Below are 17565 nucleotides of genomic sequence, written 5' to 3'. Positions count from 1 at the left end.
CAGCCGTAACGTATGGAATACTTCATCTGTCCCAGTGCTTTACTGCAAACTGCATTACACACTGTACGGCTGTTTTTCACGAGCTCTCTACTTGGCATGAAGCATGGAGTCTCAGTGTGGACTGACCGGGAGCTGGGCGGCACACAGACGCCCTTCCCCGCCCGCCGCCTGAGCTGCGTCCCCACTGCAGGTGCCAGAGACCCGCGCCTCCGCCCGCACCCCGTTGGGCCTCACCTCCCACAGCCCGCGGCTTCCGTCGCTGGGCTTCCTCCAGCTGCCACGACTTCCGGGACGCGGCATGCCGGGGCTTGTAGTCCGCAGTTCCCAGCTGCGCCGGGAGGGAGGCCGCTTCAGGAGCCGGACTACAACTCCCAGAATGCCTTCGCGCCGCCGAGGCCCGAGCGTGTGCGGGGGCTGCGCGCGCAGCGATGTCGGAGCCTGAGTTCTCGCGCTAGTGGTGGCGGCCCTGCAGCTAGACAAACCAGGGAGTGGCCCTCCGCGGGGGGTCCCAGTCCTTGTCGTGGGGCCGGGTGTCCAAGGACGCATTGCTCCGCAAATCCGAGGGCTCCAGGCTGTCCCGCGCCGGAACCACAGGAGAGCCCAGCCGCGCCCCACTTTCCTTCTCGGGGTGCGGCCTCGGGGAGGCTTGTGGGCCAGGCTGTGAGTACTCTCCTTCCTCCCCAGGCCGCATCGGGCACCCCGCAGCCCCCAGAGGGCGGCGGCCTGGCGCTCGCCCATGAGGAGTGACCCCGCGCCTTCCGCAGCCCCCATGAGGGGGCTCGGGGGGCCCCTGCGGAGCAGCGAACCCGTGCGCGCCGCTCCGGCGCCGTCGGCGGCAGCGCTTCTGCTGGAGGAGGCGGCCGACCTGCTAGTGGTGCACCTGGACTTCCGCGCGGCGCTGCGCACCTGCGAACGCGCCTGGCAGGGCCTGGCCGAGGAGCCGGCGGGCGCGTACGTGCTGGGATCGGTTCGCCTCCGGGGTCGGTGGGAGGGGCTCCAGACCCCTGCACTCCTGCGGTCCGGTCGCTCACGCGAGCCTTACGCCTTCTTTTCTTGCTGTGACTCTCTGGAGGCAGCGGCTCACCTTGTGCAGGTTCTCCGAGGAGAGAACGAGGCCCTGCCCAGTGAGGAGCAAGCGGTCGAGTAGTGTAACGGGCTTAGGGGGACCCACAGCCAGTTCTTTCTCCCTGTTCCAGGGTAGACTGTCTGACGGGAAGATAGAATTGAGTTGTTAAATCACTTCAGTAAGCAGGTGGCGAAGTCCTCTCCTAGGCGCACCCCCTCCCCCGAGCCTTCTCACCTTGGCTGATAAGTGGATGTGTTCTGGTCCTGTTGAAGGATCGTATCAAAGAATCGAAATCTTGGTCCTGCCTTGCTCTTTCTGATGCTGCTAGCCTCTCCGGTAGCTGAGGGCATCATTTCTCTGTGGGTTGTAGAGTTGGATGAGGCCACAGTAGGGAGGGGGTAGAGTCCCCAGAGGAGGATGAATGAACTGGGGAGACCTGGCTGTGTGTTGAGGGGTCGGTGAAGGCTTGTTGCAGTAAATGCTGGAGGCTGTGACTCTGGCTGCTGCCCTCAGGCGGAGACCTTGCCCCTGAGCCTTTCTTCACTAAGCAAACTCTTAGCTCCAGCTCTCTTTTCACCCACACATTTGTGCTGCCCTTTGACTTTTTCCCCTCGGAGTAAATGAACCCTTCCTGTTTGCTAACCCTGAATTTACCTGGATACAGGGATGTGTGTTGGGCAGCAGCCGATTTGCCTCTAGGTTTCCAGGAACTTTTAGCTCCTGGGAAGAGGGCAGTTTTCTCTTGTGTTGGGGCCCCTGAGAGTGACGGTTATTGTGAGGCCCACTGGAATGTCAGTGGCGAGGATAGAAGTGATGGCTGCTGAGCTGGGAGCTGGCGAAGAACAGTCTCGGGGTGGAGGTGGGGATGGCAATGCAGGGGAACCACTTCTGGACTTGAATTGGCTTTTCTGCGGACAGCTGCTTGGAGGTGAAATGCTCTCTGTGTGTTGTGGGGATCCAGGCGCTGGCAGAGATGGATCGGTGGCGGGAAGTGCTGTCCTGGGTTCTTCAGTGTTACCAGGTTCCTGAGAAGCTGCCCCCCAAAGTCCTGGAGCTGTGGTAGGTCCTTAGGTCCTTATTGCTTCCCCACTGGGTCAGTGCAGGAGCAAGAGGCTTTTCCTGTTCTCTGCCGATGCAGCCCTGATATCTTCTCTTTTCCCTTCCATACCATTTCTCTACAGATTTGATTCTTTCCCTGTCCCGCAGCCCACGACTTCAGAACATAGCGATAAAAGATGTGGAAGGAGGAATTTAGGAAGGGGGTAGGGAAAAGAGGAAGGAATAGGAGACGAGGAGTGGGGTGGCAGAAGTGGGGTGTGTGAGAGCTGAGAGAGCGCCTTGCTTTTCCTAAGAACTCCTGGTTCTTACCGTGTCAGCATCCCGTAGGGAAGGGCTGGAGGGCTGGGGACCGGGCTGGGTAGGAGGAGTGTGGTGGTTATGAGAAATTAACAACCGGCGAAGAACTGACTGCTCTCTTTTCGGGGTTGGATTATTTGGGGCTGCAGTGTTCTTTTATACAGCAAGATGCGAGAGCCTGGAGCTGTGCTGGATACGGTCTGGGCTTGGCTCCAAGACGCTGACAACCAGGGCCTTCCAGAGTACAGAGCCTTAGCGGAACTTCACCTGCAGCGGGTGCTGCTTCCTCTGGGCCACTTGTCGGAGGCTGAAGAGCTGGTGGCGGGCTCTGCAGCGTTCAGTGAGGAGCGGCGGCTGGACGCACTTCAGGCCATTAGCACGGCGAGGCAACAGCAGAGACACGGGCAGTCCGACTCCGAGGGGACCCAGAAGCTAAACCAGGAAGGTGAGACGTTATCCTTCTTTTGGGCCTCTATACAGTGGGGTAATGGGCTTTCTCCTGAGCCTTGGAGCAGTTCTTTGTATGAATAACTTTCAGATCACAGAATAAGAAACCTGTTGAGGTGCTTAGAGAGCCCAGCCCAGCCCCTCTGAAGTTGGCAGTGGAAGGCGGGTGGTGCAGTTCTCAGACAGAACCTTGGCTTTTGTCTCCTGGCAGCCACCTTCTCTTTGGGGTCCTGTTGTTAGATCTGCCTCCACGGTGCTGGCCTGGGTGGGATGTTACTCCTTTAAATGCTGGCCCAAACGCAGACCCCGCTGAGGTGTAGTTGGGGATAGCCAGAAGAGAATGAACAGCCGACATGGTAACTTGTTAGCTCAACTTTCGGGATTCAGTTTGGGCCCCTGCCCTGCCTCCTGTCTGCCTTCCCTTAGCAGACCTCTCGCTCAGGGTCTTCTTCGGGGATTGACGTCTGCCCCGTTTCAGGGCCGGCCCGCTTCTGCCCGGTAGAGGGCAGCTTTACACACGGTGGAAACCACTTCAAGACCCAGCACCGTGCACCTGGCGAGCAGCTGCAAGCGCGCCTGCACGGGCCGGGATGCGGGGGGTGGACTTAAAGGCCCTCTACTCCAGACTCTTCCCCGGTCCCTGAAGCCTCTTCATCACCTTTTCCTCGAGCGATCGTCTAGTCTGTACATGAATACTTTCAAGGACAGAAAAGTCCCTGTCTCCTGATGCAGCTGGGGACAGTTCTGTAAGGAAGTTCTTCCTGAGGCTGAGTTTAACATTTCCTTCTGGTAGTTTTTAACCCACTGATTCTTGCTTTTTCTGTTGGTAACACGTAGAATAGGCCTAATCCATTTTACTGAAAGGCCCGTTAGCAGATTGTAGTCCTGTTTCCAAAGTGTTTTTCTCTGTGTGCTTTCTTTGTGAGCATAGACCTGCTGAGTTAGGGTCACTTCTTTGCGAACAGGTTGTTGGCTTCAGGGACTACACGTGACTCCCCAGACCCCCTGCCTGTCCACTGCCTGCGGAGGAGGAGTTCAGGGTGTTCTGTCAGGGCTGGGAGGTAGTGTTCATGTTTGTACTCATGGACCAAGACTGGAATTCTTCACTGTGCCTATTAGGTGCCCTTTGTTTTCTGCATTCATTGATCATCAGGAACTATTGCTCTGTGTAACTCTGTGCATACGTCTCAGGCCAAAATGCTGTAGTCAGGCTATTAAAGAAGCACCAGATGTGCAAGGTTTCCCAAGCTGAGTAGACATTTCTGTCAAAGTCCTCTCGTAAGGAGATGGTATTCTGGTGATTTAGTCTGTCCTTAAAGCATCTTTGGAGCTTTTGGCACTTCCTTTAGAACCACTTTATGAACTGCATGAGAAAACCAGTCTTGTTACCCTTTTGCTCGGCTTTTATAGTCAAGCTCAAAGCTCAGAGTCAGGGAAGCTGGTTCTTACCCTGAAGCTATGCTCCGTCTCCCGGCCAGGCTCCTCCTCCCACAAGTTCCTGTCACTACTGACGTGGCTTCGCCGGCTCTGGGACTCTGCAGTGAGGCACTTCTTTGCCCCGCCCTTCAGAAGGAGCCTCCTGGCTGCCTTGCTCCTCTGCCTCTTGGTGGTGAGGTTTGACCCCGGTGAGTGAAGACGCCTCCCGCTCTCCCCGGGATGGGGCAGTTGACAGGGGCTGGGCCTTGGGAGCCCTCCTGGGGGTGGCGGTTTTCCCTGGTCTCTTCCACAAGGAGGAGTTGGTGGACCCGAGCAGGAGCCAGCCCAGCCTACCTAGGAGCAGAGACCAGCCCTGGAGAAAGTCCACTCTGCCCTGTTGACCCTGAACGTCCAGGGCTGAACTCTGAGGAGAGCCTCAGAGTTCAAAAAGAAAAACTTCATCATAATGTGTAAAAAATTTATGTTAATTTAAAACATATTAAATTGTAGAAACACGATTACAATAGAAAAAAATTATACTATTCTAGAGAATATGGAAAATAGAGAAAAGTATAGAGGAGAAAACAGAAATCACCCGTAAGTCTGCTACTGTAATGGTTATACTTAGTTTTTCTCTGGATATAGATGCAATTTTCCGTGTCATTAAGTATTCTTTTTTTTTTCTTTTCGTTTGATTGAGTTATAATTGACGTAGAGCACTGGGTAAGTTTAAGGTGCGTAGCATAATGATTTGACTCACATACATCAGGAAATGACTGCCACACTCTGTCTAGTGAACCTTTATCATTTCATATAAATAAATAATTTTAAAATAGAAAAAAATTTTTTCCTTGTGATGAGAACTCTTAGGACTTACTCTCTTACCTTCTGTATCTAACACACAGCAGTGTTAATTATATTTATCATGTTGTACGTTACATTCCTAATACTTATTTCTCTTATAACTGGAAGTACCTTCTTCCAATTGCCCATCCTCCTACACGTATTCTTTAGAACATGGCTTTAGTGACTTCCCTGGTGTCCACTGGTTGGGACTCTGCACTTTTACTGCCGAGGGCCCGGTTTGGATCCCTGGTCAGGGAACTAAGATACTGAAGCGCAGCCAAAAAAAAAAAAATGCGTTTAAAGCTGTACCTGGCTAAAGAATACTTCACATTACAGGAACTTCCATAATGGATTTTAAAATGCCCTATCGTTGGCCATTGTGACGATTTCTGACTCCGTTTCCTGCCGTGCTCGTTTCTGAGGGTTAGGTCCTCAGACCTGTAAGCGCTGGGCCAACGGTGAGGCGCCCACTCGTGGGCTGTCCTGTGTGTTGCTCTGTGTGAGGTGTGACCTAATCTCTACTTAGGAATTTAGATTTAGGATGATGTAACTTTCAAAACTGAAAGGAAAACTGGAAACCCTTGTTTCAGTCCCTTCATTTTCTTTTTCTTTTTCTTTCGTTTTTGTTTGAGAAACCTAAGAACCAGAGAGAGAAGTGATGACTCCAGAGTCACACAAATGTGTGTCTGTTGTTCTGGATTTAGCCTTAGATCTTGCCCGTGTCCCCCGCTTCCCTTTTTCTTGTTCAGGAGCCGTTTCTGCACAGCTGAGGTTGTCCCTTTGACCCCTTGGCTGAGCACGGAGCAGGAGCTCCCTGGGAACAGCTCTGTTAGCCCTCGGGGAGCCTGAGGAGAGTTTGTGTTCGTTCCTGTCCGCCATCGGACCTTCTACTTGCTTCCAGAGACTCACTGAAACTTAGAAACTTTCTTGTGGTTCTTACGAGTCCTTCAGCCTCATGAACCCTGGTCTCCGGAGTGGGTACAGCAAGGGGCCATTTGAGCTCCTTCCATCAGGGAGCCCTGACTGTGCTCCCACCCTCAAGACGGTCTTGACTCAGTGCAGAGGTGGCTAGAACCCAGGGCTGGGCTGCAGTTACACCTCGGCAGAGAGGATGTAAAGAGGGTGGACTATAATAGCTTTCTTTGTTTTGTTTTTTTTTTGTTTTTGTGGTTCGCGGGCCTCTCACTGTTGTGGCCTCTCCCGTTGCGGAGCGCAGGCTCCGGACGCGCAGGCTCAGCGGCCATGGCTCACGGGCCCAGCCGCTCCGCGGCACGTGGGATCCTCCCGGACCGGGGCACGAACCCGCGTCCCCTGCATCGGCAGGCGGGCTCTCAACCACTGCGCCACCAGGGAAGCCCTATAATAGCTTTCTTAAAAGTAACATTTTTTTTTTTTTTGGCCACGCCTTGTGGCGTGCGGGATCTTAGCTCCCCGACCAGGGATTGAACCTGCGCCCTCTGCATTGGAAGTGTGGAGTCTTAACCACCAGACTGCTAGGGAAGTTCCAGTAACATATTTCTTTTTAAGAAAGAAAAAAAAAAAATCAATTAAAAATCAGTAATTCAAATAAGGATAAACAAACCAAAACAAACAGCCAACTCAGCTCTCATTCAAAAGAGGTGGATTTTACTTTTATTTTCAATATAATTAACTTATGATAAAAATAGGTAATACTGTCACTTGGCTCCAAATTTAAAAGATACAAAAAGGAACGTAGTGAAAAGTCTCTTCCCAAATTCCTCTCCCCAGAGGGAGCCACCGTTACCAGTTTTTTATATATTAAAAAGTTAGATTAAAACATAATAAATGTGGATCTTTTTCTGAGCAAGCTGAAGGTCACTGTAATCCAAGTGAAGAAAATACATCCCGGAGTCTATATCCTGGAGAAAGGGAACTTCTGTACTGTTGGGAGGGGAGGAGGGGCGCCAGCGTGGGTCGCTCCCGGGTCGGAGAGTTTGGGTGGGTAGGGCCCACTGACTCACCTCTCCCTGCAGCTTCTCCCACTTCCCTGCCCTTCCTCTACAACCTGGCTCAGATCTTCCATCGGATCCGCAAGGCCGTGACTTCTCCTCTCTGCCGGCTTCCCGTCCACGACTGAGTGGTCTTCCTGCTCACCTTGACGCCCTCGTCCCCAAGGCTGCCGGACAAGCAGAGCCAGTCGTCCACGGCAGCCTGTTTCTTGCAGCTGGATGGGCCCTGACGGTGCGGCCAGCCTCATTCTAGGAGGAGCTGACCTGGCCCAGGCACTGTATCTTGCTGCCTGAATGCCCTCCCCTTTGTGCCCCACTTTGGCCAGCTTGGCAGGTGGTGTGGAAACAAGATGCACAGCCCTGCGGAGGCCCCTTGCACAGGAGGGGTTCGGGAAGGGAGAGTGCTTTGTCCTTGAAACATTTCGTCTTCCTGCAAAGGCAGGGGTTTGATTTTTCAGGCCAGGGTGTTCATGAAGCTGGAAGTTCAGAACAAGGTGCTGGTGGAGGGACCTTGGCCTTTCACTTGCTTGGAACACTTACCTCTGAAGGTCGCCCCCAGCGCAGGCCCTCCCCCTGGCAGGGTGGGGGCTCCACAGTCCGGGCTGGATTATCACTACCCCTCCCCGAGGTGTACAGCGGGCCCACTCTCTGCTCAGAGCAGGCATGGCTTCCTGAGCCTGAGCCCCCGGTGCACTTCTCACTGGGTAAGGGGATCTGGCCTGCTGCCTCCTGGGCTTCAGCTCAGTTTTCCAGGTTGTCAGTGGCCAGGTGGGGCTCTGTTACACCCGTGTCTCTGCCCTCTCTCCCTCCTGTCAACTCCTTCCCCTGCCGTGCGGCAGTTGCGCTTTGTCCGATGGCTGTCTCCCAGGTTCTGCCTGCATCCTTGCCTCCTTGGTACACACCTTTGCCGGTTCCCCCCTTCCTATGCCCCGTTATTCTAGTTATATTCTGCTGTTGGTATAACACACAAGTGTTTCTGCTTCTGTGACCTTGAAAAGTAGGCCAGTCTCAAAGGCTGATGAGCTGAAAATGGAGCGGGGTAGCCAAGTGAGCTGGAAGCATGTATGGAGGGGGCTGGGTGGAGGGAGGCTCTGTAGGCAGCGAACAATTTTATTCCTGTGCGGGGAGGAGACACTGGGGCCTAGGGGTTGAACAGCTGAAATGTTTCAGTGCTTCCTGTCAGTGGCCACAAGAATCCTACCTGTTTCCATGTGAGGACATGCTGGCGGGTGGTGGAAGGCCTGGGAGGTGAGTCCTAGAGTTGGTCCACCGCAGCTAAGAGTTCAGAACCCTGCGGAGAGGAAGGGAGGCGACTGAGCTTTGCTCTCTCTCCTTCAGGATGATTTTTAAAATCTGGTCCTGTCGACACCCTGGATAAAACTCTTTAATGGCTTCCCCCGGCCCAAGGGTAAAGGCCAGGTTTTTGCGGAATGTAGGGCCCTTGGGCGCTGGCTTTGGCGGACACCCCAACTCATGTGAGGCCTCTGAGCCGGCCCAGCCCCCACCAGCTTAGTTCTCTGAGCACTGCCCCCCTCACACCTCTGTGCCTTTTGCACCTGCCGGGCCCTCTGCAGGCCCAGCCCCCCTGTTGCCTGGTGAGCCCTTTCAAACCTCCAGACTTCCCCGGGGGTTGCCTCTGTGCACCCTTTCCTGGTGTCCCCTGCCCCAGGCCCCTGTTGCGCGTGCTTTCTGTGGTGGTGACCCCGCGGCCTTGTGAGTGTGGGATTCGCCGGCCTCCCTGAAACCGGGGAGTGTGGCTCTTCACGGTGCTGAGTCGAGGGTAGATCCCTGACCTCCCACTCGCGGGCTGTGTGACTGTCAGGAAGTGATCTAACCGCATCTGTAAGTTGGTTCTTCCTTCACAGGGACTTGGGTGAGTAAATGAGCCTCTAGTGCGGTGTTAGCACATCTCCTGCTCCGGGTAGGAACTCCCATGAGAGGTAGCTCTGTTCCCGTTGCCTGGCCGAAGGCCGGGGGTTAGCAGGTGTTCAGGGCCATTTAAAAGAATAAGCAGATGTATCTGACATGATAGGAGGCCTCTGCCACAGGTGCGTGTGTGGGTTTGTGTTGTGGAAGCCCCGACTTTCCAGCCTCTTCTCTCACCCCGGAAGCCCCCATGTGGCCCTGCTCTAGGCCTTGCGAGTCTCTGCTCCTGTCTGTGTTGAGCTCCGCAGCCTTGTTTGGCATCCAGCCCTCCTAGGCGGACAGGCACGCGGACCTGCTGCTTGGGTGGCTCGGGCCTTTTCTGCGATGCAGCTGCTGCCCCGGCTGCTCCTGGGCTGTGGGCTTGACGAGGTCTGAAGCGAAGGGAGAGCTGCCTTGTCACACGAGCGCCTGTGGTGACCAGTGAGGTCGCTGTTAGCTGCAGATGGCCTTTGAGCCCGTGAAGTGTGGCTGGTCCATCTCCATATGGAGATGTTCTGTAAATGTAAAATACACGCCGATCTCAAACACATAGAACTACAAAGGTGGAAGCTCTATAATTTTTATATTGATTGCATGTTAAAATGACAATCTTTTGGGTATATTGGGCTAAATAAAATCTATTACTGAAATGAATTTCACCTGTTTCTTTTCACTTTTTTGGGGGGGCTCCCACAATGTTTAATCTTGCACGGAGATTGAATGTTTCTGTGGGCCAGCGCTCGCCAGCACCCGGCACACGTCTGGCCCAGAGAAACGGCCCATATAGTGGGGTCTGCAGTCATGAAATCTGGAAAGACCACCTCTTATAGCCCCTTCTTTGTGAGTTAAGGAAGTGGGGACCTCAGGGTGAAGTGAGCCCCCAGGTGACGGCCTGCGTGAGACCAGGGTCTCCACCCAGCGTCCCCTCGCTGCACGTGCCCAAAGATCAGCCGCCAAAGCTCGCTGTCAGCGTGCAGCTGTGTCTGGAAGGTACCTCGGCCCGAGCGAGTGGGCTGGTCCTGCAGGTTCTGAGAGGATACGACGTGGGTTCTGTGGCTGAGGGGCTGCTCGGGAGATGGGGTGAGGTGACGAGGGCTTGGGCTGCGGTGGGCGGCCACCGGTTGGGGGTGGGGAGCAGTGGAGGGGAGGACGCAGGGTTCTGCTTCCAGAAGGGGGGTCCGAGGGGCCGAGGGCGTATTTCGTGGCTTTGTGCAGGTGACGCCGTGGGTGTGTTTGCACATGTGCGTGTCTGGACTGTTTAAAAACTATTTGAGGTTTACGTGTATAATACAGAATTCAGAAGTCACAAGAGGGTGTTTGTGAAAAAGAGCGTCTTTCCTTCCCCAGCCTCCTGCCCCAGCCTGCGACCGCCACCATCCATGTCCTTCCACAGCTAACCTCTGACACTAAGCTGCTCTTCTCTCTGCAGAGGATGGCATCCTACACACACGTGCCACAGTTTTTTTAAAACTTAATTAATCCTGGATGTTTGTTCTGTATCAGCTGGTGTAGAGCTGCCTCACTCTTACCAGCGCTCTGTATTCCGTCGTGTGATAGGCGCACAGTATAAAGCCCGTACCCTTTCTCCTGAATGTGGGGAAGCCTCTCCACCCTCTCCTAAGCCCGAGTCTGAGATTAGCAGGTGGGGGTCACACCTCTGCTGTCTGCCTGGTAACTGCCTCGGCCACAGGGGAGCCGAGAGCCGCCTCTCACACTCCGGACACTCCACTTTTCAATCGGGGCTCTTTCGGGTCCACTGTTCCCCAGCTCCTCTTTTGCAAGCACCTCTTTGAAACTTTTCACATCCCCTTGTCACTTTTTCTACCATCCGAGATGGGGACTGACAGGCATCAGGTAACATTTGGAGACTTGGTTGAAAAACGAAAGGATTGTTGCAGAAGTGTGTCAGCATAGAGAAAAGTCACTTTAACAGTAGCACCAGCATTATTGCTGTGGAGAGATTCCTTAGGCAGAAAACCAAAGTGTACAGTCCTTAGAAGGTAACCAGCAGCCTTGCCGTCAGAGCTGCATTAAGTTCTGGAGGAAAGCACTGATGCTTTTATGCTAAGAGGCTTGTTTTCCACATACAACAGCGTAGTCCCTTCCTTGGCTCCTTGCTGCCTCGGAGGGCTCTGACTCTGCCCTTTCTGTTTCTTGGGCTGGCTGTGCCGGCAGCTCTGCTCTGTCTGGTCTCCACCCCCATCTCTGACCTCACAGGCTGTTGGTTTTTTATTTCTTCTTCTAGAGTTTCTTTGTACATAAATTTTTTAAAATTTGGATATCGATCCCATTTTCTCTTTTTAAATAAAAATAACTATATTATACACACTGTTTTATTCCTTTTTTATTTTTCAAAGAAGTGGCATGATTTTGAGGAATATAGGTTACTATAATGTGTACTTTTGCTGGTCTGGGTTCTAGCTCTGCTGCTGAATTGCTCTATAACTTTGCAAAAAGCGCTTAATCTTTAGGTCTCAATTTTCTCACCTTAATGATGGGGATAAAATTTTTCTGCCTTATTTTCTTTATGATACATTTGTGTCATACGAGCAAAAGTCCACTAAAAAAACTTTGAAAAGTATTAAGTGATACATACTACATGGGATGGAGTATTTAAAACACTACAAAATATTTACTATTATAAAATAGGATGGTTAAGTCTTTTTGATAAAATAGGTTTAAAGTATTTGAAACAGGTGCATGAAATAGGTTACATAGACACTGACTTTCCATATGGGCACATTTAGTTGGATTAAGGAAGATTAATGGCCCACTACGGATCTGTGTCCAGTTGCACAGGCAAATGCAAATCAACGCTTTCTCTCCGCTGTTTAACATAATCAGGACTAGGCCAAGAAGTGACACGCTCTCTGCCTCACCTTTACTTCTGGCCTGTGAGAGGAGGAGGGTGGGGTCTGTGAGAGAATATTTGGTAAAGACAAAGGCTGGGGGTTGTGGTCTGAGGGGGTGACTCTGTCTCAGAGGCGGGGAGAGTTCACGACAGGGAAAAGGGTGCAGGTGGGCACTCGAATTTTAGAGATGGATCTGTGAGCCAGTACTGCTGGGGTCAAAACTCTGACACCAAATTGACCAGAGTGAAAAATAGCTGGGGTCCAAGCCTGGCTCTGCTGCCACATGGGATGACAGGACTTTACTTTCAGGTCTGTGAACAGGCCACGTTACTCATTGTGTTTGTAAGACGTGAAATGTGTTCATTCAGACAACCTTACTAAAAAACCCATAGAAACATCATCTCCATCTTCTCTTCGATACACATGCATATTGTTTGTCATAAACATATTATCTAGTACTTCCAGTTCTGCGTTTTTCGTTTAATATGATCATCTCTTCAGTTTTCAGCATTGCTGCTTCTTTACTATATGTATTTGTTTCCTGGGGTTGCTGAGACAAAATTAGCACAAACTGGGGGGCTTCAAACAACAGAAACGTATCGTCTCACAGCTCTGGAGGCTGGAAGCCCACAGTCATGGCGTCTCTCTCCAGAAGCCCTGGGGAGGGTCCTTCCCGCCTCTTCCAGCTCCTGGGGCTCCGGCGTCCCCGGGCTTGTGGCCGCATCCCTCCTGTCTCTGCCTCTGTCTTCACGTGGCCGCCTTCTCGGTTTCCATGTTTTCTGCTTTTCTGTCTCTTAATGTCGCCGAATTTAGGAAACACCCTAATCCAGGTGATCTCATCTTGAGGTCTTAATTACACCTGCAAATGAGGTGACAGTGGAGGTTCCAAGTGGACGAATCTTGGGCGTCTCAGTTCTCCATTTTAGCAGCCATGTAAGCCTTCCTACTGATGTGCTGGCCATTCTAGATCTTGCTGACATTTTGCTTATGTGAGCAACAGCTCTGAACAGACTGTGTGTACAGAGGCCATGAAACGGCACTCTTATTTTCCTTGTGGGTTATTTTCTTAGGATAGTTTTCTGCAGCGGATTTATGGCAACAGTGAGAGCGGTTTTCCAGCTCTTTTAACATGCTGCCAGGGTGTGGCCCAGAAAGGCTGGATGTCTGCGCTACCCACAGCATTATGTGAAATATCTGGAAAGCAGAGAAGCCAGCAATCATTTCAGTGTCCGATAGGAGGGAGAGATCCAACAAGTGAAGAGTCCGCCGCATGCGGAGCACCGAAGCCTCAGAGAAGACCTGACCTGACCGCCTGACCTTTTCTGTGGTTCCGCTTTACCCCGCGCAGCTCGTTTGGTGCTTCCTGAGGGGCTGACAGCTGAAGAACTTGGGTCACCGGATCGGTAACAGAGCCTTGGGTGAGGGCGGGGGCTTCCCCTGGCCTGTGAGCAGTTTGCCCCGGTTTGTGAAGGAGACGAGTTTTTCTTAGTTCGCCAAGCTCGGGGTTCTCTGCACTTGGACTCCCGTCCCGGCTGCCTTGTCTTTCTGCTGAGTTCTCTGTGCCTGACGGGTGCTGGCCTAATGGGCTGCGCCCTGGGAGGTGAGCTTAGCAGGGATGGAAGGCAACGCCATGGAGTGCCCCACTTCTGACATCAGCCAGTTGGCAGGAGGGGAGCAAGAGGAGAATCGGGGCCATTAGGACGATGCTGCCATCCCCAGCTTGAAACAAGGCCACCCAGACCCTCCACGGCTGGCTTTGGAAGGGGCCGCGCCTTGGAGAAGGGTTGGCTGGGCCGTGTGGCTCCACATTTGCTCCTCTAGATTTCGGTGCCACGGCCGTCCGCCCTCAGAGGGGAACCACTGCACCCGCACCCTGTGGCCATCGATGCCCACTGCCCATCCAGCGCCCTGCAGCGCCTGAGACACAAGTGGGGAGTCCAGTATTCAGATGCGAGTGGTCTTACGACAGGCGGTCACCGGAGTTAAATCCATGTGGCAGGTGCCTAAATCTGGATAGTCTGGTTATGAAACAGAGTCCCCCAGCAGCGTGGGTGCCCGGGAAGTACTGGGTCTTCTTCCTCTGGGCACCCGTCGCCCTCTGTTGTAAGCTCCACCTTTAACACCCACCCCTTGGAGCAGCTAGACATTTGGCCTCCAAGTCTAGCCGAGCTCGAGGACAAGCCTCTACCTGAGGCTCAGTCTGGAGGCAATGACTGAGCGTGGAGTCTGACCCCCTGGGTGCAAACCCCATCTCTGTCTCTTACCAGCGTGTGATCAGGAATGACAGCTAACACTGCTAAGTTTCTGATTCTTCACCTGTAAAATGGGGGTGATAAGAGTGTTAAGTTCAGGGGCTTGTTGTGAGGAGTAAAAGAGATAAGCACCCAGCACAGCGTCTTACACACACAGTGCTCAGAGTCGGGATGTGTAAGGAACACACACATCGTGAAGACTGACCCCGGGGGCTTCCCTGGTGGCGCAGCGGCTAAGGCTCTGCGCTCCCAATGCAGGGGGCCGGCTTCGAGCCCTTGTTGGGGAACTAGACCTCACACGCGTGCCACAGCTAAGAGTGCACATGCCACAACTAAGGAGCCAGTGAGCCACAACGAAGGAGCCCGCCTGCTGCAACTAAGACCTGGTGCAACCAAATACATAACTAAAATAAATATTAAAACAAAACAAAAGACTGACTCTCCTCCTGGGGGATTGATAGGCATTATCTTACCTCTTACTCAGATGCGTGTGGCTCAACACTTCAGGCATCACTATAATTATTGTATTGGAGAATATGACCCCATAGCACAAAATCCACGCCAGAAGAAATGACATGGTCTCTGGAGTCTGGTGGATGTGGAGTGATCTCTTTACAAGGCCTAAATCACACCAGGAGGTTGCTTTCTCATGAATAGCCCAGATTTTTTTTTGTAATCATTGCAAAAGCTAATTTATTTCACTCTTTTTATAAGAACAGAACAAACTCTTGATCCCAGTTGGGTCTAAATCACCTATTTTCGAGGCTGATTTTTTTAAAAAATTTAATTAATTAATTAATTTTTTGGCTCTGTTGGATCTTCGTTGCTTCACACGGGCTGTCTCTAGTTGCAGCGAGCAGGGGCTACCCTGTTGCAGTGTGTGGAGTCCTCATGGCAGTGGCTTCTCTTGTTGCAGAGCATGGGCTCTAGACGCGTGGTCTTCAGTGGTTGTGGCACGTGGGCTCAGTAGTTGTGACACACGGGCTCTAGAGCGCAGGCTCAGTAGCTGTGGCGCACGGGCTTAGTTGCTCTGCGGCATGTGGGATCTTCCCGGACCAGGGCTTGAACCTGTGTCCCCTGCATTGGCAGGCGGATTCTTAACCACTGCTCCACCAGGGAAGCCCTCGAGGCTGAATGTTAAAAATCTCTACAGGGAGCAGGGAACTTTAAAGCTATTAGAGCAATGCCACTCTTCTCTGAATAGCCTGAATTTGACTTCAGTTTTTCCACCTGCATAAAAAGGGGGACTGTGTTAGGGTTCTCCATAGAGAGAGCACCCATGGGATATATGGAGACACACACACACACACACACACACACACACACACACACACGGAGAGAGAGAGAGAAAATAAGGAATTGGCTCACATGATCATGGAGCCCAAGATCTGGAGTCTGCAAGCTAAACCCAAAGTAGCTGCTGAGTTCCAGTCCAGGGGCAGGAGAAGACCAGTGTCTCAGCTCAACGGTCGGGCAGGCAGCTGGTCCCTTTACTCAGCTCTTTAGTTTAATTCAAGTCTTCAACTGATTGGATGAGGCCCACCCACACTGGGGAGGACAATCTGCTTTCCTCAGTCTACTGATTCAAATGTTCATCTCATTCAGAAACACCTTCACAGACACACCAAGAATAGTGTGTGACCGAATGTCTGGGTGTCCCGTGGTCCAGTCAAGTTGACACATAAAATTAGCCATCACAGAGACTGAAGACACATGTCCTTCCTCCTTTCCAAACTTCTACTCAGGGAGAAAGGCATAGGATAGAGGTGGGGTCCAGGTTGCCACAGATCAAATAATTGTGAGACAGAGGACTTAAAAACCAGAAAGAAGTAGATGTTTTTTACTCTTAAGGACGGTCAGGCCACTAGACTCAGGTCTGAGTCTTTTTCACTATCTGAGTCTGAATGGGCTGCCGTAACAAAATACCACACACCAGGTGGCTTAAACAACAGAAACTTATCATCTCACTGTTCTGGAGACAGGTAGCCCCAGATCAAGGTCCAGCAGGGTCAGTTTCTGGTGAGGCCTCTCATCCTGGCTTGCAGATGGCCACCTTCTTACCGCATTTAACCGTAATTACCTCCCTAAAGGCCCCATCTCCAAGTACAGTCACACTGAGGGTTAAGGCTTCATATATAAACTGGAGGGGGCAGGAAGCTACCCATCTTTTTACCTCCCTGGAACCAAAAGATGTCACATTCAGCATTTATGGTGTAGACATGTCTCCTTCCAACCCTTCACCCCATAAAAAGGAAAGATGATGAGGTTCAGTGAATTACCATAATGAAGGCTGCTGAATGCCATCATAATTACCACTGTTGTCATTATCATTTTTATCCCAAGACATTAAGAACCTGCTCATAACATATTTGCTGGTTTACAAAGAGAACTCAAAAAATCAATTTAGTCAGCAATGTTTATTGAGCATCTTTGATGCACTTGACTAGCTACTTTTGAGGGAGAGGGAACCAAGATGAATAACAACCCCTGCCTTCAAGGCGTACCAGTTTTGTAGGAATACTTAAACACATGCACACATACACATACCAAGAATCCAAAGTGGAAAGTGAGAAATGTAACGGAAGTGATAAATGTACACTCTGGGAGTTTGGAAGAGAGAGAAATACATAGTTGATAATAGTCATCATCCTTTATTGAGCATTTACCATGTGCTTGGCAGTTAGCTTAATCATGATTCTCAATTTTTAGGATCTTACATTATAAGATAGACAAAATTCAGCTCATAGTTTACTAAGCACTGTATGTATCGATGGGTAAAGCATGGTGTCTGAGACACTCTCAAGTGCAAAGGTGATTAAGACCCGTGTCCCATCCTGTAGAAACTCATAGTATAAACAGGAAACTATAGGAATGGGTGCTCAGCAGAAAAAATTGCTATAAAATAAAATAAAGTGTTCTCACTCTCTACTGGCTGGAGATAGGCACCTGTCGGGAAGGGACGGGAAAGTGACTCTGTGTCTGTGCTTTGGACACTTGGGGAGTCGGTACGTCCGGCCAGAGTAGCTCAATGTGGTAATACCTTGCGGAAAAGCCATGGATTTGCCTGGAGTGGCCTGGGATTGGTGGTCGGGGCCTGAGGAGAGCGTGAGAGGAGACAGAAGTGCCTTTACTCTCTTTAGCACTGCATGGACTCTGGTGGGGAAGTTTGCACTGAGACCAAGGATCAATGACGGCCCTGCCCACCACTAAACTGGGGAGGGGAGGGGAGAGTGAGGGAAGGTCAGTAAGGTGCACAAAATCTGAAGTGTGAAAAGAGGGCCAGACCCATTGTCCCCACCCCCTCCCACCAGGGGAAGCGGGGCAAGCCCCTGGCCCTTCAACATCACTTGTGGCCACCGAGAGGAAGGCTTACTACTGAGCAAAGAGGCAGCCAGAATCCTGGTATCATTGTGCACGTTCCGGGCTTAAAAGTAAGAAGAGGGAGCGATGAGAAG

At 51.9% G+C, this 17565-nt stretch overlaps 1 protein-coding gene across 1 annotated transcript; it reads left to right on the top strand.

Moving 5' to 3' along the window:
• The first annotated feature begins 378 nt into the window (after positions 1-378).
• On the top strand, positions 379-9660 carry PEX26 (peroxisomal biogenesis factor 26). The gene is made up of 5 exons (XM_059081403.2): positions 379-951; positions 1985-2125; positions 2572-2867; positions 4348-4494; positions 7126-9660. Exons 1-5 carry the CDS (start codon positions 737-739, stop codon positions 7227-7229), a joined length of 903 nt encoding a protein of 300 aa, XP_058937386.1. The 5' UTR covers positions 379-736; the 3' UTR covers positions 7230-9660.
• The last annotated feature ends 7905 nt before the right edge of the window (positions 9661-17565 follow it).

Source organism: Kogia breviceps, chromosome 12 (assembly GCF_026419965.1).
Source record: "Kogia breviceps isolate mKogBre1 chromosome 12, mKogBre1 haplotype 1, whole genome shotgun sequence".
Lineage (NCBI taxonomy): Eukaryota > Metazoa > Chordata > Mammalia > Artiodactyla > Physeteridae > Kogia > Kogia breviceps.
Note: the sequence above shows the minus strand (reverse complement) of the source record. Positions and strands in the feature narration are given on the sequence as shown.

Excerpts from the sequence above, each read along its gene's own strand:
- PEX26 (XM_059081403.2), top strand. The coding sequence starts at position 737 with ATGAGGAGTGACCCCGCGCCTTCCGCAGCCCCCATGAGGGGGCTCGGG. Across the intron at positions 952-1,984 it reads GCCGAGGAGCCGGCGGGCGC|CTGCTTGGAGGTGAAATGCT; the intron begins GTACGTGCTGGG and ends TTCTGCGGACAG. Across the intron at positions 2,126-2,571 it reads CCCAAAGTCCTGGAGCTGTG|TGTTCTTTTATACAGCAAGA; the intron begins GTAGGTCCTTAG and ends TTGGGGCTGCAG.